This window comes from Metarhizium album (genome assembly GCF_000804445.1).
Source record: "Metarhizium album ARSEF 1941 chromosome Unknown scaffold_24, whole genome shotgun sequence".
In the NCBI taxonomy this organism is placed as follows: Eukaryota; Fungi; Ascomycota; class Sordariomycetes; order Hypocreales; family Clavicipitaceae; genus Metarhizium; species Metarhizium album.
In genome coordinates, this window is record NW_024467598.1 from 131913 (window position 1) to 155312 (window position 23400).

The 23400-nt window shown below is 55.3% G+C and overlaps 8 protein-coding genes across 8 annotated transcripts; 5 read left to right on the top strand and 3 right to left on the bottom strand.

The window, feature by feature from the left end:
- Positions 1-1627: 1627 nt before the first annotated feature.
- Positions 1628-3598, top strand: MAM_06806 (nucleotide-sugar transporter; the record flags this gene model as incomplete). Its single annotated transcript, XM_040825604.1, has 3 exons — positions 1628-2335; positions 2491-2710; positions 2769-3598. The coding sequence occupies 3 exons, from the start codon at positions 1628-1630 to the stop codon at positions 3596-3598; spliced, it is 1758 nt and encodes a 585-aa protein (XP_040676368.1).
- A 587-nt stretch (positions 3599-4185) lies between these two features.
- MAM_06807 (RNP domain protein) lies at positions 4186-5277 on the bottom strand (the record flags this gene model as incomplete). Its single annotated transcript, XM_040825605.1, has 1 exon — positions 4186-5277. One exon carries the CDS (start codon positions 5275-5277, stop codon positions 4186-4188), a length of 1092 nt encoding a protein of 363 aa, XP_040676369.1.
- A 1932-nt stretch (positions 5278-7209) lies between these two features.
- On the top strand, positions 7210-9319 carry MAM_06808 (6-phosphogluconate dehydrogenase; the record flags this gene model as incomplete). Its single annotated transcript, XM_040825606.1, has 5 exons — positions 7210-7223; positions 7510-7656; positions 7741-8296; positions 8358-8820; positions 8859-9319. 5 exons carry the CDS (start codon positions 7210-7212, stop codon positions 9317-9319), a joined length of 1641 nt encoding a protein of 546 aa, XP_040676370.1.
- A 723-nt stretch (positions 9320-10042) lies between these two features.
- On the top strand, positions 10043-12403 carry MAM_06809 (uncharacterized protein; the record flags this gene model as incomplete). Its single annotated transcript, XM_040825607.1, has 3 exons — positions 10043-10084; positions 10146-10412; positions 10472-12403. The coding sequence occupies 3 exons, from the start codon at positions 10043-10045 to the stop codon at positions 12401-12403; spliced, it is 2241 nt and encodes a 746-aa protein (XP_040676371.1).
- Positions 12404-13409: 1006 nt separating this feature from the next.
- On the bottom strand, positions 13410-15936 carry MAM_06810 (molybdenum cofactor sulfurase; the record flags this gene model as incomplete). The annotated part of the gene is made up of 2 exons (XM_040825608.1): positions 13410-15796; positions 15858-15936. The coding sequence occupies 2 exons, from the start codon at positions 15934-15936 to the stop codon at positions 13410-13412; spliced, it is 2466 nt and encodes an 821-aa protein (XP_040676372.1).
- A 1072-nt stretch (positions 15937-17008) lies between these two features.
- On the top strand, positions 17009-19768 carry MAM_06811 (arsenite resistance protein Ars2; the record flags this gene model as incomplete). The annotated part of the gene is made up of 3 exons (XM_040825609.1): positions 17009-17132; positions 17243-19209; positions 19274-19768. The coding sequence occupies 3 exons, from the start codon at positions 17009-17011 to the stop codon at positions 19766-19768; spliced, it is 2586 nt and encodes an 861-aa protein (XP_040676373.1).
- An 857-nt stretch (positions 19769-20625) lies between these two features.
- On the top strand, positions 20626-21846 carry MAM_06812 (PinX1- protein; the record flags this gene model as incomplete). Its single annotated transcript, XM_040825610.1, has 3 exons — positions 20626-20651; positions 20748-21744; positions 21826-21846. 3 exons carry the CDS (start codon positions 20626-20628, stop codon positions 21844-21846), a joined length of 1044 nt encoding a protein of 347 aa, XP_040676374.1.
- A 568-nt stretch (positions 21847-22414) lies between these two features.
- Positions 22415-22742, bottom strand: MAM_06813 (uncharacterized protein; the record flags this gene model as incomplete). Its single annotated transcript, XM_040825611.1, has 2 exons — positions 22415-22585; positions 22680-22742. The coding sequence occupies 2 exons, from the start codon at positions 22740-22742 to the stop codon at positions 22415-22417; spliced, it is 234 nt and encodes a 77-aa protein (XP_040676375.1).
- Positions 22743-23400: the final 658 nt, after the last annotated feature.

The window sequence follows — 23400 nt, forward strand, 5'->3', positions numbered from 1 at the left end:
CCCTCGAGCCAGGCGCAAGCGTGACACTAACGAGCTTCGGTGCGCTATGAGTGACGAGTCAACCAAGCACAAGTGTCAAACGCCTCTCTTGAGAAAAAAAGCAGCGAGACGAGGCGGGCGAACTAGGAGCCGAGCCGGGAAAGATAGCGGAACAGGAGCTTTCCTCCTGTAATGTAACCTGTGGGCAACAAAGGATAATTTATCTCTGCCATGGTTCTCTGCACGGTTCGCATGTGCTCGCAGGACCTCTCTGATCAGATATCCGGCACTGCCCTTGACGCCCATAGGCTCATTTTGAGAAGCCCTGGGGACTTGTCCCGCACGCCAGTATCGTCTGACTCCTCTCTCCGCACTTAGGCTTGCCAAGGACAATAGTACCGTGGGGAGCTGACGTTCGTAGCAGGGTCTGGCTCTGGCCAAGGTTATCGGTCAATGGCTTCTTGCTCGCAAGGCTGACGACCCCAGCAGCCGGACGCCAGAGCCGATCACAATCACAGGAAGGCCACAGGGTAAAATATGGCTGGCGGCCGGGAAAGTTGAAGGCGCCAAAGTCGAAAAGCCCAACGCCCCAAGTCGACCACACCTCAGTCTTGGTGCCAGACAGACAGATTGGATGTTGTCAAAGCTTGTATGGTCTTTACACCACGGGATGGCGCTTTTGTGCAGCAACAGTTGTGTCGTCTTTATGCTGCAACACGTATCACTGTTAGCATTCCCGGCTGGACTAACGAGCACTCTCTTTACGTACCATTAACGCAACAGCAACACGCATTACATGTAGCTCATGCGATGGATTCTGCCCACCGAGGAATGTGCCCAAGGTGAATGCAGTGCTGCGATGCGAGGCCAATGAGTATAGAGCACAGACAGAAGTTTGGAGGCCGCACATGCATTTTCCGCGCTTGAGATCTGTAATAGCACCAAGTGCCCTGCGTCTCAGTGCATGATGCTTGATTAATTGATGGTCGCCGTCCTTCTTTCCAAGGCCGCTGAGCATGCCCTTGCACGTTGGCTTGAAAATCAACACACCAATTGGTACTGACAATGCTAGGGTAGATATTTTGTTGCCGCCAGGGGTTTCGACGATGGCATTGTGTTGTCTGCCGCCCACAGGCAGGAGCCAGCACCCCCTTTTTGCCCCAGGCTCCTAGCCCCTGTGGCCTGGCCCAAAAGGCCCTAGCGGCCGCGAACCAGGGGCCAGGCTAGCAGTACGCAGCAGCGCTACGGACGACCTGGGCAGTTGCCAGTTAACTACCAGACGGTGTGCCTCCTCCGTACCACTTGACAGTTTGAATAGTTAAACGCTTTGTCAACCGGTTGTGTCAACTGCTGCTAGTAGCACGAGGCGCGCCCAATAGCATCCCGCGTTGGCTTCCCATCCGCCCACTTAAACAACCCGCGGCGGACGTAGAGTCTCGTCGTCGGCTTGAGGCTCGCCGTCTTGTCTGGTCTTGTCTTTTGGGTTGGGCTGGCGCCGTCAAACCCCAGACATAACTCATCACATATCCCTCCCTATCCATCCTACCTGTGCAGTGTGCACCATGTGCTGTACTGGCCCCGTCGCGTGCCGCCCCCATGACCTTGCACATGCACCCTGCCGAGCCGACCAAGTCTGGAAATCTCCATCATGACCCCGGACCCATCACCTCCCTCCCCCCGTCATAATAACATCCTCCCCCCTTCCTCCCCCGAGTCCCCCCTGGCCGTCTTTGACGCAGCACCGTCACCAATTCTTGCTGGCAGCGGTTCACGTTCACAGCTCGAACCTCGATCCGAGCTCTCTGACGCCGTCGTCTCTGCCGCGCCCAACCCATCTGCTTCTTCTCCTCGGCAAGCAGGCGCCTCCAGCTCTGCCAGCAACAACATCGAGATGGAGCCAATTCCGGGCCATCGGCGGCGGAAGAGCAGTCTCATGAACCCCGTTGGTGGTCACAGCCACCCCGGCGTACCTTCTCCTGGCCGGCCGAGTTATTCACAGAGCTCCCGCAACAACGGCCCTACGCCCGCCGCCCTGCCAGAGGGCTCAAACGAACACCTCCATGTGCCCGGACGAGGTGCCGGAGAGTCGGGCTCCGCCGCCAGGGACGACCCGGGGGGAGAAAGCCTCAGTGACGATGACCTCTGCGACGACGAGGAAATGGGGTTGACGCGAAAGGACAAAACGCGCAGGCAAAAGAAACGGAGGAGGAATACCCTGCTGGACAACCGGATCGCGCGCGAGAAGCACCTTTCCGATGACGAGTGCAAGGAAGCCGATCGCAATGTCGTCAAGAGCTTATTCATTAACGGGGCGTTGATTCTGCTGTGGTATTTCTTTTCGCTGTCCATTTCCTTGGTAAGTGTCCACCTCGGGTCAGAACAAGGCACAGCCAACCCTCACGCAGCTGGACTGACGGTTCCGCCGGCCAGTATAACAAATGGATGTTCGACAAGGACCGCCTGAATTTTGCATTTCCTCTATTCACTACGTCTACACACATGCTGGTGCAGTTTGCCTTGTCGGGCTTGGTCTTGACATTCGTGCCTTCGCTACGGCCAAAGGCAGCCCACAGCTCTGACGGCGGCCGATCCAGACACGAGTCCGAGCCGCAGGGATCCGTCATGTCCAAAATGTTTTATTTCACCCGTATCGGCCCATGTGGTGCCGCTACAAGTCTGGACATCGGACTGGGTAACACGTCACTCAAGTTCATAAGCTTGACCTTTTACAGTATGTTGCATATCCCAACAACGGTTGACAAAGAATGCATACTAATGCTCAACACTAGCCATGTGCAAGTCTTCATCCCTCGCTTTCGTCCTTCTCTTTGCCTTTGTCTTCCGCCTCGAAACGCCGACTTGGCGCCTCGTCGCCATTATCGCAACCATGACGTTTGGTGTCATTCTCATGGTCTTTGGGGAGGTGGAATTCAAGTTCGGCGGCTTCTTCCTCGTCATCTCCGCCGCATTCTTTTCAGGGCTGCGGTGGGCCCTTACGCAGATCCTGCTTCTGCGCAACCCAGCCACCTCCAACCCCTTCTCGAGCATCTTCTTTCTATCTCCCGTCATGTTCATCGTTCTTTTGTCCCTGGCTATTCCCGTGGAAGGTTTCGGGCCGTTGTGGGATGGCCTCAAGGCCCTGGGCGGGGAGTGGGGTGTCTGGACACCGCTCTTCTTATTGTTCCCAGGTTCCATTGCGTTCCTCATGATTGCGTCCGAATTTGCGCTACTTCAACGAACATCCGTCGTCACCTTGTCCATCGCAGGTATTTTCAAAGAAGTGGTGACCATCTCCGCCGCGTCCGTTGTTTTTGACGACAAGCTCACGCCCATCAATTTCGTCGGTCTCCTCGTGACCATGGCCGCTATCGGCGCCTACAACTACGTCAAGATCAGCAAGATGCGCCAAGACGCGCAGATTGAAGTCCACGAGCGCCACGCGGACGGCGCGCACCCAGTCACCCCAATCAGTAACAGCGGCAGCGGCAGCGACGCGGACAATGATGACTCGGCCGCAGAGACTGCCGGTCTGCTGCGTCAGACTGACGGGCAGGAGCAGGGGATCGTCACGGTGGATAATAATGCGCAGCCCGGCCTGCCTCGGCCACCAAACGCGTAGTGAAAAGGGGATAGGCGAGAGCGCGTACAGTCGACTTGTTTCATATAAGCATACTGCACACCGGTTGTCGAGCGTTGATTTTATTCGTTTGATTTTTTTTTGATTTTTTTTTTTGGTAAACGATGTCTATTTTCGGGCCTCAGGGAAGAGACATGGCAATGTTCTGTTTTGTAAACTGGCCAGGGAAAAGTGAAGGAGGGACATTATCCCAGCGTGGTTGACAGTCGGTGAGACAGGCTGGAGTGACTCGGATATACCAATTGATCTAGAGGAAGAGTTATCAAAGATCAGCCCAAGGCTCATAGAATAGGCTTCAGACGTTGGACGTCATGCCAGTGGGCACATGGTAATGGAAACGTGCGTTGCGCATGGCATGACCTCGCACCCGCAGCCCATCTACAGCAACTTGAGTGCTGACAACATGTCAAGGTGATTTGTGTTGTGTTGATAATCCAACGTCAACCGCTACACGGGATATCTACAGTTTCCCCCAACTCCAGACCAAACGCCCAAATGCACAACCTACTTGGAAGGAAATAAAACGACGCACTTCAGGCACCCGGGTCTCCATAACACATGTGCCTACCCTACCCCAGCAGTCGCAGGCCATTCTTGGTCCTTTGCCCGGGCTTGGTCACCCCCGTAGGCGCCACGGGCCCCAGTGCTGGCTCATACGTGCCGTACGTGCCGCCTCCGTCGGCATTACTACCGGCGCCCTGCTGGTTGCCCGATTTTTTCCAATTGTTCCTGTTGTTTTTGCCGTTTCTTTTTTCCTTGACGTTGGTGGCCTTGATTTCCGTATTGGCCTTCCTGACAATCACGGGGTGGCTCTGGATGTACTGGCCGTTCATGGTCTTGGCTGCGTTGAAGAAGTCATCTGCGTCGCTGAAGCTGACGAACCCGTAGCCCTTGGACTTGTTTGTCCGCCTGTCGCGAATGACGCGGGCCTTCTGGACCGACTTCCACGGCGCAAAGGCCTTTAGGAGAGAGTCGTCGGTCGTTTCGCCAGCAAGGTTCCCCACGAACAGGCGGAGATGGGCGGGATCCCATTCGAGGAGGGTGTCGTCGGTCCATTTCTTGCCGCCGCCCTGCCGGACCACCGTCTTCTTCTTGTCGGGCTGGCCCGGGACAGCTGTCGCGGGGACTTCTGGCTTCGGGACGGTCGGGGCGACTGGCTTGCCGTTCTTGTCGACGACCGGCGTCGCCTCGCTCGAGTACGCGCTCTGCCACTGGGCTACCTGCGCGGCCATGTCGGGGTCATAGTCGCTGGGGTTGGAGACAACGGCGGCTTGGTGGCCGGGCGTCGGGAAAGGATTTCTGATTTGGGGCGCCGCAGAATACGACGGAGGGCCGTGGGAGTGACTCTGGGGGCCGTAGCCCTGCTGTGCTGCCGACGGATATCCATACCCTCGCCCCGCGCCGCTCACGGGGGCGGACGGCGCGCCGGCATAGCCCGACGAGTATGTGGGCTGACCATATTGAGACGCCGTGGGGGCCCCGGGATATCGTGATGCGCCAGCGTTGTAGGTTGGGCCGCTCGAGTACGCGTGTCCCGGGGCTGTTGAAGTTGTCGAGAAAGAGGGTTTAAAGCCCGACCGAGCGGCTTTGTTGATGCCGCCGGCGTTTGCTGGGGGCCGAGGCGGAAGAGAACTGGTGCCTGGAGGAGGCGGGTAGGCCATGATGAACAGAGAGAACCTATTTACAAGTGCCTTTCCTTGTTTCTGACGTACCTTGAGCTGCTTCACACTCAAAGTTGATAGTTTGCACAAGAGGTTGGGGAATCTTGGCAGTCGCGAGCTTGTTCGGCGTCGAGTCGATGTCACGAGATACAATGAGGTTGTTGGCGGGGACCGAGATGAAGCCTTTTCCCGACGCCAGGATATCGACGGCAACTTGCGTGGGCCCTGCGCCGCGGAAATAAAATTCGGCACACGCAGCATCACGTGATATCACTTAGAGGCGACGCCTGGCCGCTCTCTTATGGGACGCCAAAGACCGCTGGTAATAATCGCCATTATCTTTCATCATATTGCACAATGCGTGAATTTATATTTGAATTACAAAGTCAACGGTTGCAGCTTTCTCCTCTTTCATTACATGAGTATGAAACCAGCGGGCAGCCAGAGATGCACATGTCCGGTCCCAGTGGGTCGCGGTTCGGCCGGCCGGCTCTTCGTGGTGGTTCACGACGGGCCATCGTCCGAAAGATTCGCGTAGGCGGCATCAACAAATGCCGCACAGTTGAGATGAGTGCTGGTCTTGCTCGTCCTGAAAGGATGAGATGCTCGGGGGCTTTTGAAACGGCGTCGGAAACGACATGAAGAAGCTTACCACGAGATCTCGTCCAGTCCTCCTCCACGAACAAGGCATTGTGGGGTGTTGAGTCGGATTGACGGTGCTTATAAGTTATGTGTAACTGCAGTCCAACTAGATGACCGAAAGAGCGCTGTTCCCAGTCTGCACGCCTTCCGTCAAGTTCAACTGTGAGACGGATTGGTCGAAGAGCGCCGTCGTTATCTGGAGAGGCGCATTGACCAATTATGCAGTTATCACGCCAATCCGCCTGCAATCTGGCTCACGGATGAAAGTGTTGGGACCGCCGTGCCTAGCTACAGCACTAAATAAGTTGCAAGACAGGGATAGAATCCACCAGCATTGGATTGAGAGCCAAGCGAGCAAGACTAGAATCGAAACCACATGGGATGTTGTTCGGCCTGCAGCCCGTCTGTTGGTCTCCAGCAGCCAATTCCTTGTTGGTACGGAGTAGTTTATGACAAGACCGCGTGGGGCGAGGGGGTCGGGATGCATTGCAGGAGCATTTGTTGGTTCATACGATGAATCTCGGCGTCCAGTGACTGGGACATGAACGTCCACAACGCACACGGACTGGACCGCTTGGTCGTAGCTTGGCATCGCACGTTCGAAATAGCCTGTAAATGTGTCAGTTCTGCGGCTGGGTTTTGGGATTTGAGCTCGCAAAGCTAGGGATGGCTTGCGAGAATGGGACGTGCGCTGAATAGCCAAAACGAGAGCTCACGTCGTTCGTGAGTCGTGACGTCTGGGCTCCGCGCGTAATGGTTTGTCATGTATGACAGAAGATGGACAATTGCAACGGAAGGAACGAGATTGCGACCTGCTTCCAGGCTGGCTGTATAACATTCTCTTTGCTGACGCTGAGGTCCCCCAAATGTCTGTTTGCCATGCTGGCAAAATGATCCAATGCGACTTTACCACAAGCCATTACTACTATTTTTTTTAAAAAAAAAAAATAATCAAGAAGAAGGAATGTCCTGAGGGCATTTGCAGCTAGCTATTTCCAACACGGCCGTGCCGGATCTGATGACGATGGATTCTTATGGCCCCGCCAATCACTGCTCCCTCCTTACCCGCTTTTCCGGGTCACGCCAAAACTCCTGGAGCGTCAGTTTGCTGTTATAACAAGCTTCGCCTTCCGACCTCTCAATCCCCGTTATAATTCCCCCATCCGCCACACCTTTCTTCTTCTGGCCCTGAACTTGTTCCTCCTTCTTTACACCACTTCAACCTCCGCCTCCATCTCCGGCTTCCTCTCGAGATATTTTCAGTCTACAAATACCCTCAACAACGCCATCATGTCCGGCCCCGTGTAAGTGCTGCCTTCCTGCCTCGTCTGCAACCTTCCTCCGTCAAACCCTTCGTTGTTCCTGCTGTTACCCCACCACCCCGCCCCAAGTCTGCTGGCTTCCATGACCTCTCAATTTCGCGCATCTCTTGGCGCCTCGATAGCTGTTGTCGCGGGATGGCTCTTGGTGTTTTTTTTTTTTTGTTCTAAAAAAAAGGAGCCTTTCATTGCGGGAGAAGCAGCCTGGGCTGGGCTGGGCTGGAGCTCGTTGACTCTCCTTATTGACACCAGGCTCACTGTCTTGGGACAGCGCTCGCCTCGCGAATCTCAAGCTTGGCGGCGCCGAGCAACCTCGCCAACCTCTCCCACCCGCGTCAACCTCTCCGTCCGTCCAAGCTCCAAGAAGTGCTGACAATGTGCCAAGCGCGGATTTGGGCCTCATCGGCCTCGCTGTCATGTAAGTTTGCGCCCTCGTCAAAACGGACAACTCTCCCTTCCGCCCCCGCCGGGCCATTCGGCACAAGCTGACGACGCGCAACAGGGGACAGAATCTCATCATGAACATGGCCGACCACGGCTTCACCATTTGCGCTTTCAACCGAACTGTCTCCAAAGTCGACCGGTTCTTGGAAAATGAGGCCAAGGGCAAATCTATTGTTGGTGCTCACAGCGTCGAGGAGTTTGTAAGCAAGCTCAAGTCTCCTCGCCGCGTCATGCTTCTCGTTCAGGCCGGCCAAGCTGTTGATGACTGGATCGAGAAGCTGCTGTCCCTCCTCTCAAAAGGTGACATCATCATTGACGGTGGCAACTCTCACTTCCCCGACTCCAACCGCCGCACCAAGTACCTGGCCGGTAAGGGCCTTCGATTCGTCGGGTCCGGTGTTTCCGGCGGTGAGGAGGGCGCCCGATACGGCCCCTCTCTAATGCCTGGTGGTGACGAGGAGGCCTGGCCTCACATCAAGGACATCTTTCAGAGCATCGCTGCCAAGAGTGACGGCGAGCCCTGCTGTGAATGGGTCGGAGACGAGGGTGCCGGTCACTACGTCAAGATGGTCCACAACGGCATCGAGTATGGTGACATGCAGCTTATTTGCGAGGTATGTTGATGATCCAAGTAGCCTCAGCGATGCGTACATCTCGGCTGACCTGGAACCCAAGGCCTACGACATCATGAAGCGTGGTCTCGGTCTTTCCAGTAAAGAGATTGGTGACGTCTTCACAAAGTGGAACAAGGGTGTTTTGGATTCGTTCCTGATCGAGATTACCCGCGACATTCTGTATTTCAACGATGACGATGGCAAGCCTCTTGTGGAGAAGATTCTTGACCAGGCCGGCCAGAAGGGTACCGGCAAGTGGACAGCTGTCAATGCTTTGGATCTGGGCATGCCCGTCACTCTGATTGCCGAGGCTGTCCTGGCTCGTTGCTTGTCAGCCGTTAAGCCGGAGCGTGTCGAGGCCTCCACCAAACTTCAGTACGTCTCTCGCAGCGGCGGCAAGTTTGAAGGCAACAAGGAGCAGTTTCTCGAGGACCTCGAGCAGGCCTTGTATGCTTCCAAGATTATTTCTTATGCCCAGGGCTTCATGCTGATGCAGGAGGTAATGACTCTCCATTCTGCCCTTTGTATGCTCAAGTACCATGTTGACTGCCATGCTAACAAGCATTTTTCCTCACAACCAAGGCTGCCAGAGAGTTTGGCTGGAAGCTCAATAAGCCTTCCATTGCTCTCATGTGGCGTGGTGGCTGCATCATCCGCTCCGTCTTCTTGAAGGACATCACCGCCGCTTACCGCAAGAATCCCGACTTGAAGAACCTGCTCTTTGATGACTTTTTCAACAAGGCCATCCACAAGGCCCAGCCTGGCTGGAGAGATGTTGTTTCCAAGGCCGCTGAGCTTGGTATCCCTACTCCCGCCTTCTCGGCTGCCCTGTCGTGGTTCGACGGTTATCGCACCAAAGACCTGCCCGCCAACCTCCTCCAGGCTCAGCGCGACTACTTTGGCGCCCACACTTTCCGTATCAAGCCTGAAGCAGCCAACGATAAGTACCACACGGGCGAGGATATTCACGTCAACTGGACAGGCCGTGGCGGCAATGTCTCGGCCTCTACCTACCAGGCATAAGCATTATACTTGGAATGAGATGTGGAGGGATGTGAATATGCAAATTGAATTTCTTGGAGACGCACGCTAAGGCTTGCTCTTAAGACTGATGCCGAAGGTGAAATTTGCTCACTACGAGATGGATTCCGTGGCGGGTCTCATGGTTCCGTAGCAGGCCGTCGCCCTGCGGCGTCATGAGAGCAATGGGGTTCTCCAAAAAGAGGGAGAAGAAAAAAAAGGTAGCATACAATAGAAGGAAACGTGCTGTTGAATTATAGAATCTCTCGATTGCGACTGTCATACTACCACATGCATTGAGTTGAGCAGAACTTGGAAACCTCATGCAAGCTTGGGAATGACCGACGACTTGACCCATGGTGCTCGCACGAGGTGGATCCACTTTTACCATTGGGCATGGCCACTATGATTGGCCAAACCCCATCCGGCCTCGTCGCGATCAAATTTGGGCCCGTGGCGCGCAGGGACGAGGAGCGAGCGAGGAAGCACCAACTTCATTGACTCCGTTTCCATCACAGCCCGTCACGAGCGATTGCGCCGCCCACTCAGGCTCACTACCTACCATCGGCTGGGTTTGCCTGCATCCTGGACTGGCTGGACGCAGTACTCTTCGACGGACCCAGTCCATCTGATCTCAACCATCTCCTGCTTGCTGGGCTTCAGCACGCGGACGGACGGCCTCAATTGATCGACGAGAAGCGCGAGCCTGCGCTCCCAAATCAAAAGATGGCGCAATCAGATCCGAGCCACACCGTCCCCCAGGACCTGGTGAGCCGTTGTCATGCGTTGCCATTCGGACTCCTTTCACTCAGCGCTGACTCGCTTTCAGATGCCGCACGTCCACCTGGTCTCGTCCTATCGATATCCGACAATGCCTCGCATCGACATGAACGAGGTCGCCAAGTGGCTCATGACTGCCCCCCAGATTGCCAGGGACCGCGCTCCGTTCTTCTGGACATACCTCGATAAACCTGCCGATGGTACAATCCTGCTGACCTGGCAGCCTCTTCAGCGACTGGGAACAAACTTCGCGACTGACGGTTTCGTTTGGGCGCCGCCGGAGCAAGTCTACAAGCATGACTTGGGCAATGGATTGGTATACACGACAGCGCCCTGCCCGTCGACCGTATTCGCATGCTGACTTTTTGCTGGCAGATTCTGGAGATTTACTACCTCAAGGCTGGATACATACCTGGCGAACAGTTTGCGCTCCACACGCGACGACGATTCCGACTGGTGCCTGCTCCAGGTCATCCCAACCCTCCTCAGCTTGACGTGAGCCTCTTCATCGTCCACTACGGTCCCTCGGAACAGAATGATCGCATTCCAGCAAGCATGGTTCCCTACGATGATCGCGTCACAACCATCATGCAACAGCGGCATTTCCTCCTTCGGGGTGGCCAGATCCGACGAAAGGAATTCATGCTTTCCGATCATGCCAACTGGCCTTCGCTCCCCGAGCTGACTCGGCAGCAAATGGGCCCTCAAATGGCACCTAGAGGAGTTCCTCAGCAAATGGCATACCCTCCTCAACCTGCACCCGGGCCCCCTAGTAAGCGCGCGAGACATTCACAAAGTCACAGCCAGCAGCAGCAGCAGCAGCAGCATCTACAGCAACAACAACAACAGCCGCCTGTCATGCCGGGGATGAATCCTCTGGATTCCGCGTTTGATGACGATGAGGATATCTCAAGGGGCGACATGTTTGATCATTTAACGCCCAGGGAAATCTCCCTGCTGCGCTACCAGCAGAACCACGAGTGGATGGAAGAGATTCTCTCGTCAGCCTACAGGATAGGTCAGATTCAGCCATCCGACCTGAACCTCGGGCTCAAGGGAGAGCTGGCCTCCCTGACCGAGGGCATCTTTACTGCCCAAGCAGGCGACGTGTTTGCCCAGCCACCGGAAAAACCATATGTTGGTCGTCTGGACTCGGGATTGGCAGACGAATTTCGAAAACGAGTGAGCAAGCATGTCGAGTCCACCGAGGCGGAAATCGAGAGGCTGCGAGAGGAGCACGCTGAGCTCGTGGCATCCCTCAAGCAGAACTCGGCTCTGAAAGTCAAGGAGAAGCAAATTCGCTCCATACCCGACCCTCCCGTCCCCGAGGTATTCAATGCCGAGCTTGGCCTGGACGGCGCGGAAGAGCAGCGGGCCCCGGCACCGCAGCCAGTGAAGACGCCGTTTGATGACATCCTCAAAGAAGTAGAGGCAGCTACAGGACGCAAGGTCGACATTCACCCCGTCATCAAGAGAGTTCAGGACGGCGGGTACCAAGCGCCGGCCCCTAAGCCGCCTACTCCTGTCCCGACGACTCAAATGTCCCGGCAGCCGTCGCATTCGGGATCGCAGAACAGCGGTCTGATGATGGGTGATTCCGACATGGACATGGGAGGCACCGCAGCAGGCCTACTGGACCAGATGCACACGGGATTCTCGTCCACGTCAACACCGGTCAACAACTTCCCGACGCCTCAGGCGCAGGCGTCCGCAGCGCAGTCGAATGCGCCAACGCCATCCAACGCTCACAACGTCGCCTCGCCGGCACCAGCTCTTCCGACGGTACAAGAGGCACGCACGGGGCCAGTGCAGCACTCTCACCCAGAACCAGCAGGCGACGTTGCCATGTCCGGGACAGAGTCCCACGCCAGGGCGCCGGCCGAGACTGCAGCAGACCAAGGAACCGACAGTGGTGACTGGGTTGTGGTCCCCAAGGGCGGTGCCTCTCCAGAGGTCAACGCCCCGTCATCTGTCGTGCCGGCTGCTGCAGTCGAAGCAAGCGGCGGACAGGCCGAGCAGCAAAAGCCGGTCCCGATTCCCACGAAACCCATGTCCGCGGCTGCCACTCCCGCAGTCACGGATGGTGGCTCCGCCTCGTTCGATCAAAACGACTTCAGCTCACTAGGTGACTTGGACACCGCGGGCGATGCCATGGCGGGCTACGACGCCCCCGGTCTGGATGGCACAGCTGGAGCGCTCGGCGAGGACTTGGACCTGCAGATGGACATGGATGACTCCGCGTTTGGTGATGCTTTCCACGTAGACTCCTCGGGCACACCGGGCGATGCTCACAACCAGGACATGTAGACGTGGGTGGGACCTGAGACGGATGAATGGCTCCGATGATGGGGAGGCCCTGAAAGAATCATGACACGGAGAATGGCGTGAGATCTGTTGCCGCAGACCTGGTAATCTGGGCGGTGTATGTATTTTATGATTATCACCATTATTTGTTGCTTTCTTTTTTTTTCCCCTTTTTCACATCCTATTCGCTAGGTTGACCGGCTCAGGTGTCAGAATCCTCCTGCACTCGAATCGCCCTGACATTTGCTTCAATAGTGCCGTGCCGGCTCGGGATAGACCTGGCCAGCCTGTGTTTTATTTTGGAGGCATCTACGCTCATCTTGTCCCACCGTCCTTCCAGGCCCGGCCTTATATCCACGTCGCCGGCACGGCAGCACTGTTGCCAAGCACGCCGGCATCCGAGCCAGAGAGGTCTTGTAACGAGTCAACTCTAAGCGCTCGCGAGATGTGGTGTTGGGGGAAAGGGGTTGGGGAGCCGAGCACGCAGTAGCAGACGCGCAGGAGGGCCATCTCCTGAGAACTAGAGAAGCTGCGTCTCAGCACACAATGATATGTCGGCTTGGAAAAAACGCGACTCATTCCATCACAAACATGCGAGCTTGCGAGACGAACAATGCTGGCAAGACTACTCCTTGTGGCGCGTGGCGATGGCTGCGACTGATGAGATGAGTCGAAGGTTTCGGGACCTGTTTCCGTGCCGTCATAGGAACAAATCGACAACTACTTTGGCAATGAAGCTGTGTCGCCGTACCTACTGACGGTGCCATTCTTCCGCGTAGGGAGTCTCGGAGACGGGTTGGGAGAGAGTGCAATCAAGGGGCGGTGCGGTGCTTTGGAGGAAGTTGGGGTGAGCCTTGAGGCACGCAAGAAGAGACGAAAGACGGCATGCGTACAGCCGCCTCGGCAGGAGCTTTATTGATACATGCTGTACGAAAGAACGACTAGCAGACATCACTGGATCCTGCGTTGCAACCATGTCAAGGTTCCGTCTGGGCACCGTCCATTGTGCTCATGATATCCATGCGTCGACGGTGACGGCTTCTCCGACCTGGATCGTAGGTGCCTGGTTTGCCAAGCTCCCATCCCCTGGTCTAGGCTCGTGTTTCATGTGTGCCCCGAAATAGACCTTTCCATCGAACCTCCTGGTCTTTGCTAGAGTCGAAAACGGCTCTTGCCTTCTGATTCCGCATGTCTGGTCAACACAGACCATTTGACATCGTCGACAGGCACCGAGCAGCTTGAATTCCTGGTTCCCAATGCGGATCTTTCTCCACGTGTCCTCCGAATACGCGGTGTGCTTGCTCTCTTGGTCCTCCTCAATGACTATGTTTGCTCTGAAGGAGTTTTCTCGGACTTTTGAGCCACCTCGCTTCACAATGTCGCCGTTGAGAGCGTCCACACTACTGCTGTTCACGAGCATGATCGGACTCTCGTTAGCTAGTAGCATCTTGCCTTGGGCAGGATGTTCAGCGTCAGAGTCTGGTGGTGACGGGACATCAGGAAACGAGCCAGGGACTGCGCACAGAAGCCTGGCATGTTGGTGTTTCTGGATGCGCGCCTTGACGGTGCGGCTCGTGGGACCACGTCCGCCGGCAGGGAACCTTGCCAACACACATGGGGCGCCCAGGGATTGGGAAAAGAAGTTGTTGATCTCGGGCGAAAAATATGCCTGCGCAGAAATTTCGTCTCCGCAGACTTGGTAGGACGTTCCTTTAGATTCGTCGCCAAATAGCGATGGGTCCGCGGATAATGGGATTTGGACCTCTTGGGGGGCCGAGTCGGCTCCCGATCCGTGATATGTCACCCGCAGGAGACCCTTTTCGAAATCCAGGCTCGGCTGGAAGAGTGTCATCTTCGGGTAGCGTTTCTGGCTGAGCGCTTGACCTGAGCCCGGGTGAACGAGACACCATTCACGGTCCCACGCCAGTCCTTCAGGTTTCACATCCCATTGCACGCCTGGCGGTACGACGTAGCCACCGCAGCTTTTGATTGGGAAGACGGTGATGGATTTGACGCGAATACTGGGAGGCACTGGGAGACTTGTTTTGCACCTCTCTTGGGGTGATGCCGACGTAGGATGATCTTCCACGAAGAACTCTTTTACGAATTCGAGGAATCGTGTTATGTCAGATTTGGTGCTCATGGCGCCCACACTTGCTCGAATGACACCGGTTGGCTTGCCACGTATAATCTCGCTGTCGGCGCCGCATCGGATTCCAGCAGACAGATTTCGCCTCATCTCCCACGGTTCCAAGCCCAAGGTAGCAGCTACGTTTCCAGGGCTGCATAGACCACCCGTTCGAATATGAATTTTATGGAGAATGGCCAACTTTTCCACTTCTCCCAGGCTGACCCAACCGCCTGCGCTGTTCCTCAGGTTGAACGAGACTACTGGGCCCGTTCCCAGGGAGTCGGAAGTATCTGGCCGCTCGCTATACATGACGCACACGGGCGAGGCATTGCCGTGTCGTAAGCTTTCCAGCGTGTCAAATAGTTGTAGAGCCAAAGATGAAGTGTGTGCACGGACTTGGTCCATGGAGCCGAATAACCTGGTGTGTATCGTCATTGCTGAGTCGAGGGCTATGATGTTGTGAAACGGCAGTGTGCCGTCTTCCAGGCGCTCATGAAGAAAGCGAGTTTTTCTCGCATGCCATTGCTCCTTTTTGCATGTGACCACATCGACTGTGCCTCCGCCAAAATAACGCCGCTGATCGAAAATACATTCTGCAGAACGTCGAACTATTAATGCTCCCAAGTCGGGAAATCCAAATATTTTGTACAGGCTGACAACCACAAAGTCTGGAGCGAAACATGGAGAGCTGAGGTCTAGTTGGGATGTGGCGGTAAACGAAGCCGCGTCCAAGAGGCTGAGGAGTGGGGTTGTTCTGTCATTTGACTTCTCTTTCAGCTCTCTCGGCCATGACAGGGGAAACCTTCGCCCATCCATATGGGATTGGGCGGAAAAGGAAAAGAGCGTTGCTGACGACGGCGGACCGGCGGAGGTAAATGGATCTTTGCCCCGCAGCCAGGAGTCCATGTCGAAATCGTCCACACATGTGCTTCGTCTCGCGTCTTCTCTGGCACCTACTAAGCTGGTGTGACAGGCTTGATGGTAGACATATGAGTAGCCCTCTGGGAGCGCCCTCATGGCTTCCACCACGAGTTTCACACCCGCGGTGGCATTCGGGACAAACACCACGTCGTACTCAGACGGATCTGCATTGAAAAAACGCAGCAATCGTAATCGGATGTCGTCTATACGTGTTGTGCAAAGCTGCGATGACCATGAGCCCGAGTGGGGGTTGCCGTAGAGAGTCGAAGCCATCTCATGCGCAAAGGCGTCCATCAAAGATTTGGCGCACAATGTAGAGCCCGCGTGATCGAGATAGACAGAGTCTGCATAGTCCTCAATAAGCAAAATTGCAACTGACACACGCAGTAGCGTATAAGGCTTTACCTTTCAACATGGGGTACTCCTGCTCCCGAAATCCCTCCACCGCCACATTATAAGCACTGACAGCCGTCGGCAAGTCCATGACTTCCACGGGAATGAGGCGGATCCCACAGACGGTAGTAAAAGTAGAGTCCGTAGGGTTTGGATCGAGTGAGCAGTACCGGTCGTCGAAAGAAAAAATCGACCAAATGTGGGCAGTCGTGTAAAGGTTGCGTCCTGTCGTGGTCTCACAACCCCAAAGCCAGTTGCCTGCACGAGACAAAAATAGCTATACACCCCCACGGCATTTCCGAACCGAATATTCTGAGCATTCCGGGTATCCTGAGGAATACATCGTCTGGGGGAGTTGGGCGTCAGCTTTATCTTGGACCGTATCGAGCCTGGAGCGGTTGTCGGTTGTCGCCGCTGTGCGGAGGTCGCCACCTCCCCTGCGCAATAGGAACAAAGCCCTCATTGGCTGGGAGCGAGGGTGGCAGCTGAGTAATATCAGACGACTGTGAGTCCCCGCTGTTTCTGTACCGGCCCCTACCGTGCGTTACTAGACTCTCGCACGCATCTGCACGCGACTGGACCCGACTGGAGGTGAGAGCTCCACCCACGCTTCTCCGACTGATGAGCTTCTTCCAACCTCCTTTGTGCAAAGCTGCTGTTCGTCTCTCTAGAGTGATTCGGCAAGCAAGCGTCAGTACGGCATCGCTGGCTTCAGATTTCCGCGCTCATTGAATTCAGTTCGTTACCCCCTTCTTGGTTGCGTTCATTGATCCTTCGTTTCGTCCTCGCTGCAATTGTCAATCCACCCAATCGTCGTCGACCAACCACCCAAACCCGATTCATCCTCCCTGAACATCGGTTGCTTCGTTTTTCCATCCTCCTGCCGCACTGCGCTGCGAGGGATATTCGCTACTATCTTTCCTTTGGCCTTCTTTGGCATTTCCTCATCGTCTCTTGTCCTCTTCAATTTACTGTTCTTTTGCACCTATTGTTAAGATGTGTTCTCTAACTGTCGCCGTGTCGCCACAACTGCAGGCAACCGTATCCAATCGTGTCCTCGACGATCATTCTCCGATATCGTCATACCGGCTAATGAACGAGGCAAAGCTAGATAATCAGGCCAAAAGCCGACCGTCCACTCAGCGGCAGCATTTTTGGTCGCAATGGACTCATACAACACATACCGAGACTCCTCAGCTAGATCCCCATCAGATCGGACTTGGGGCCGGGATGAATCGAGAACTCGTGACGAGCGGTCCGAAACATTTTATCGTGGTCGGTCTCCCGGTAAGATTGATTTATTGCACGAATAACCGGCTGCCTGGCAATCGTCGTGGCTGTGGTCATTGTCGTGTCTTTCAAAGAACTGCCATCAACTAACTTTCTATCAATCCTAGGCAATGACCGAAGAGATCGTAGACGCTCACGATCTCCGGGGATTGACCGGTACGAGCCCCGGTCTCGCCGAGAAGACAGAGATAGAGAAGATCGCCGGCGAATAAGTTCGCCGCCAGCAAACATTGACCGCTATGTACCTGGGCAGGAAACCGCATCTCCCGGTGTGACGGTCAATCCTCTGGCCGATCCAGCTCGCCTACCTTATCAGGTAGGATTCTCATACTTTGGAGAATGGTGGAGAATGAACGAGAAGATCAAGGATGATAAGGAGCGGGCCCGGACTGGTCGCAGACGTGAACCAGAAAGACCGCGTGGTGCTCGCGAGTCGCAGGAGGAGCGCGAAAAGGAAAAGGCCAAAATTCAAGCTGCATACGACACTTACAAGGAAGAGTTACAAGCAAAGATGGCCCGTTCCTTTGTTTCGGAGCACAAAAAGGAGCAGTGGTTCAGGGAGAGATATGTTCCAGAGATCCGGGACGAGCTTCGCGGCAAACTCAACGAAATTCGGCGTGGCGCCTACAGCCAGTGGGAGCAGGATCTCGAGACAGGGACCTTTGACGAGTTTTCGTTGGAAGGTCTGCCCAAGGCCGATAGCAACGGATCCGGTGGTGTGGTTGAAAAGGAGGAGGGCGAAGCCACCGCGAGCAACGAGATTCTGGGCGTCGGCGATCTCCTCCCCGCCAACGGGGCTGATATACGCGATGAGAATCAATTTCAACCCACTCTACTGATTAAGACAATTGCCCCTCATGTCAGTCGGGCAAACTTGGAGTCCTTTTGCAAAGAAAATCTCGGCGAGGAAGAAGGGGGCTTCAAGTGGCTGTCGCTTTCTGACCCAAATCCGAGCAAGCGATATCATCGTATCGGCTGGGTGATGCTGCACCCATCCTCCGAGACGTCTCTTCCCACAGATCGGACCGATCCAAAGGATGACGACGCTGATGTGGACATGGCTACTCTGCAGCCGGTGTCAACTGCGGAAAAGGCACTCGAGGCAGTCAATGGCAAGACTGTCAAGGATGAAGTGCGAGGTGACTTCGTATGCCATGTTGGCGTTCACAATCCTCCCAACAATCCAAGGAAAAAGGCATTGTGGGATCTGTTTTCAGCCCCCGAGCGTATTGAGAGAGACCTGCTGCTAGTCCAGCGCCTGGTCAACAAATTCGAAGAGGACTTTGGCTCAGACTTCCAGGCCATTCTCAAGATAGAGGAAAAGGTGGACGACCTGCGCAACGCCGGTCGACTTCAACCAGCCGTCCCCCCCACGCCTGCTAAGAAGGTCAAGAAGCAACGCGAAATTGTTCTAGATGAGGCAATGGATGATGAAGATGGCATGATAGAGGAGGAGGAAGAGGAGGAAGATGGTGTCGTTGACGACGAGGCTGACGATGAAGATATGCTCGTCAAGAAGAAGCAATTGGATCTCTTGATTGAATATCTGCGTCGGGTGTTCAACTTTTGCTTCTTCTGCGTCTTTGAGAGCGACTCCGTTCACGAGCTGACCCGAAAGTGTCCAGGCGGTCACCTTCGTCGGCCCAGAAGTACCTTGTCTTCGTCTGCACGATCTGTAGCTCGTGCAAGCGCCAACGGCGAGCCGTTTCCCGAGAAGAAGAAGATGGCTGATGTAGAAGAACCCGATGCCGAGCCTGCAGAGGGCGATAAAAAGTTCCGCAACACGTCAAACAAGACGGAGCAGCAACTACTCCGGGCGTACAACTGGGTCAAGACTTTTGAGGACAAGATTATGCAAATCTTGGAGCCGCAAACAGTCGACATTCGCAAACTTGGCGGGCGATCAGTTGACGAGGCACTGGAGGAAGAACTGTCCAAATACGTCAAGCAAGAGGACGAGCACAAGTGGCGCTGCAAAGCGCCTGATTGCACCAAACTTTTCAAAGAGGAACACTTTTGGAGAAAGCATGTTGAGAAAAGACACACTGAGTTCCTGGAAAGCATGAAGCAAGAGGTTCGTCAACTACATACCCAACGCACACTCTCCGATTTCGAAGCCAACACTGACTTTGTGATAGTTTGAGCTCATTAACGCCTATGTTATGGATCCGGCACACATTGCACCTTCTAGGACTGATGCCAACTCCAACGGACACTTCCCGCCTGCCAACGGGCAGAACGCCACCGGAACTCCTCGCGGCTTCAATTTGCAAAACTTTTCAATAAACGGCATGATGGGTATGCCCGGGTTTCCCATGGCCGGAGGCAACTTCCCACCCTTGTTTGCCGGTATGCAGGCAGGCAGCTGGAACCCAATGAACGATGACCGCTCCGGGAGTGGACCAATCCGTCGTGGTGGTATGGGCAATCGGGGACAGTATCGCACGGGCCCGTATGAACGCCGCGGCAATAGGTTCGATGGTGCCCGAAACCGTGCCGGCGGATCACGGTGGGGAGACGGTGCTGGTGGCGCGGCAGGCGGTCCTCGTGAGGCCGTACAGGGGCGTAGCTTAAAGAGCTACGAAGACCTTGATCAGGTCTCTGGGGGTGGCGGAAGTGAGCTCAACTATTGAGTGTTTGACTAAATTCTTCTCCTTTCTCTTTCTGTCTCCCTGTCTTTTTTATCTTTTTTTCCTTGTCTCAAAGGCGGCTAAAAACAACAGGTTTCGTGATTTGCAGATTGCAGGTCTGGGACCAAAAGACACTGCGGTGACGGCGCTTTTTGTATTGATATGATGGGGGAGCGAGCCTTTGACTCATCTTGCGGTCGCGTCCCTGTCATTTTGGCACAGCAGATTGAAAACCTTGCAATGGCGATGGGTTTCAATTTAATTTTTTTCACTTGGGCGCTAGCCAGGTCGCGGATGTAAGTAAACATGTATATCAGCAGATCAATTTGACGGTCTGGCAATGTCTTTTCTCTCGTGACCGCGTTGTGGTGAATCACTAGACGGGCAGCATCAGGATAGTAACGGGTGCTGGAACGAAACTCGATGATGTGCTCGACGAGCTCAAGCTGCCACCTCCTCAGACCCGACGGCATGGCATTGTCAACTGGGCGCACTCGGTGGACAAGGATGACTGCGATGCTTTGGGCAAGGCAATAAACAAGATGTGTGCCTGAACAGACTTCTAGCGGAGGGCACATGTTCGTACAGAACAGACTTGGGCGCAGCTAGCTAGTGGTCGCTTGAGAAAGACGAATAGCCATAGGACGTGGCTAAACAACAACGTCTAGGAAAAAAGAAGCAAATGCTGATTTATACGTAGCCCTGCGATTTGTCCACCGTTGCGAGTGACAAGTTGTGGGGGCGATGCGGTCGCAGGCTGGACCAATCAGACCAGGAGCCCTGATATTACCGCCTTTTTTTTTTTTTTTTTCGTCTCCAGCAAATCGACGCTTGGCTGGTCGCAGCAAACCGCGATCAAGATGGGTCTTCTCGCAGAAAAACAAAGGTGCGCCATCTCACTCTTCTCCTGCACTCATGAGAAGAAGACAGACAGACAGACGGACGGACAATAGGGTTATTGACATGCAGCGGTGTGCACCAGCCGGTCGAGAATCAGCAAAGACCCCAACAACACAAAGTGGACTCGAAACACCAAGTCCTTCGGGCAGAAGATTCTACGCGCCCAGGGCTGGGAGCCCGGCCAGTTCCTCGGGGCGCAGAACGCGTCCCACTCGACGCTGCATACGGCCGCCAACGCATCGTACATCCGGGTGGCTGTCAAGGACGACATCAGGGGCCTGGGCTACAGCAGGGCCAAGGAGGACGAAGTGACTGGTCTCGACGTCTTCTCCGACCTGCTCAGCCGTCTGAACGGCAAGTCGGAGGAGTCTGTCGAGCGCGACGGCCAAGCGCGGCTGGCGGTCAAGACGAACCGATACGTGGAGGCGAGATGGGGCCCCATGCGGTTCGTCCGGGGCGGACTGCTGGTCGGTGATGAGTTGCGGGCCGAGTCCGCGGAGGGCGAGTCCACGCCCGCGTCTGAGGCCGATGAGGAGCCTGCCGAGTCCGAATCCACGAGGAGGGTCAAGAAGAGCAAGAAGCGGAAGGCGAGCGATCTGGCAGAAGGCGAGACGGAACCGGCGAGCGCAGACGCCGAGAGGACGGAGGGGAGGCGGAGGAAAGAGGAACGGAGGGCTAGAAAATTAGCTGCGGCGGCGGCGGCAGTTCCGGAAGCAGAGGACACCGCGACGTGCGAGGAAGGCCGGTCGACGAAGAGGTTCAAGGGGGGCAGGGCCAAGTCCAAGGCGGGCTCGGAGGCAGAAGACGAGTCGGTAGACCGCAAGCGATCCAAGAAGGACAAGAAGGACAAGAAGGAGAAGAAGAAACGCAGGGCAGACAAGGGAGGGAGGGCGGATTCGAATCCGAATCCGAATCCTACCGCGACATCAGTTTCGATGTCGGCGCCCAATACGGGTACCTCGACGCCTGTTGAAAGCGGCACGGGGACTTCAACACCAAGAGGGAGTCGCAATCTTGTTCGATCACGGTTCATTGCGCAGAAGAAGCAGGCGGTGCTGGACACCAAGGCTCTGGCTCAGGTTGGTTGCATGCATGCCACGCTGTGCTATTGAGTGACGATGATGGCGTCGTGGCTGGCCTTGGCTAACAAACGTGCACAGATCTTTATGGTCAAGACATGAGCGTACTTATAGCGTTTGCATGGGGCTGTAACCAGGAACAGAGGCGTCTACTACGTGATGGGTTAGAACAGAGTGTCAGTCGGCTTTGGCGTGGCGTCCACATGTTTTTGCATATACGTTACGTTGTTTGACATGGACCGATGAAACAGATGACTGAATCACGCTCAGTGTCGCTGCTCAGCACTTGCAGGTCAACGTGGTGACACCAAGACACAGACTGCATGTGGATCGTACGATGACACGAGATGACAATGGGAACCGACCCTTGCATGATATGGACTGGCTTCACGGTACTGGCACTGTGGCAATGCTCAATTACACCGTTATAGGTAATCGCAAACTTGAAAGTTGATGCAATAAAACTCCCGTCCACTGATTGATGCAAAAACCCGCCCTCCTTGTTCCAGACACGCATCCTAATATACATCACAATGACAAAGCCACTTGCGCGGGGCCCCCGTCAATCGTGTTGCGACGAAGCATGACAAGTATTTTGTTTGTTGTTTTTTTTTTTTTCACTTTGCATTCCGGCCAAAGTTACTGGGAAAATCTTGTCAATGAGTTGCGGTCATAACAAGGGCGGCAGCGGACGGATGCCGAGAGGATGGACGTACTTGTGGAAGAACTGGCTGAAGATGCCACCCTTGGCCTGCTGGTCAGACATGCTCTGGCGGCGAGCGGCATCCTGGCTGTTCTTCTGCTGCTGAAGGGATTCGAACGCGGGCATCCAGCTGGAGCTCTGCGACGTCTTAGTACGCTGAAGACACGACGAAGAACAGACGACGTGTGAAGGAGGACGCCGTGAATCCACTCGTCCTGTGTACGTGACTTACTCGTCGGCGAGGAGCATTGCCGCTGGCGGCGGTGGCGGGCGGTGCCTGGTTGGGTTCGCTCATGATGGCTAGAGTTGGATTTGGGGACTCGCGGGTGGGAAATGGAGAACAGATAGGTGTGGTTTGATGGACGGGGGAGATTGGAGTACGGCGCAGGGAAGCTTGAGACACGGCAGAGCCGGATGAGGGGTCAAGCTGCCCTTTTAATAGCTTCAATGGCATCAAGCCCGGCCACATGCAATGGCAGGCTCGGGGCCAACGAAGGGGGGGAAGGGGGGAGGCACGACGACGACGACGCTTCGAAAAGCGGAGCAGCTTGCATTTTCGAAATCTACAGGTTCTCGAGCAAAGCCAAAATGCCAGACAGAAGTCGTGCTTCTGGCGAGAGTGAGGGGGAAGTGCGACTCGAAAGTGGCGGGTTGGCCCAATGACGTGGTGTCGGTGGTGAAGCCACGCCGGGAAAACATCAAATGGGAGCTGAATGTTTGTCAAGTCACGGCCGGGCCCCTCTTTTCTATCATTGCCGTCATCATGGTTCATCCTCGCGCCTCTTGCTCTTTGGTCGCTGGGTCTGCTTTCGGGGGTTGTTTGTGTTGTCTCTCGATCGGCTTTGGCGGAGTCGTCTTTGGCATCGCGACTATCCACGGGCGGGCTGGAATGGATTTACAATGACGGTGACTCGATGGGATATGGATGGGACGGGCTTGCAGAAACGGTTCGG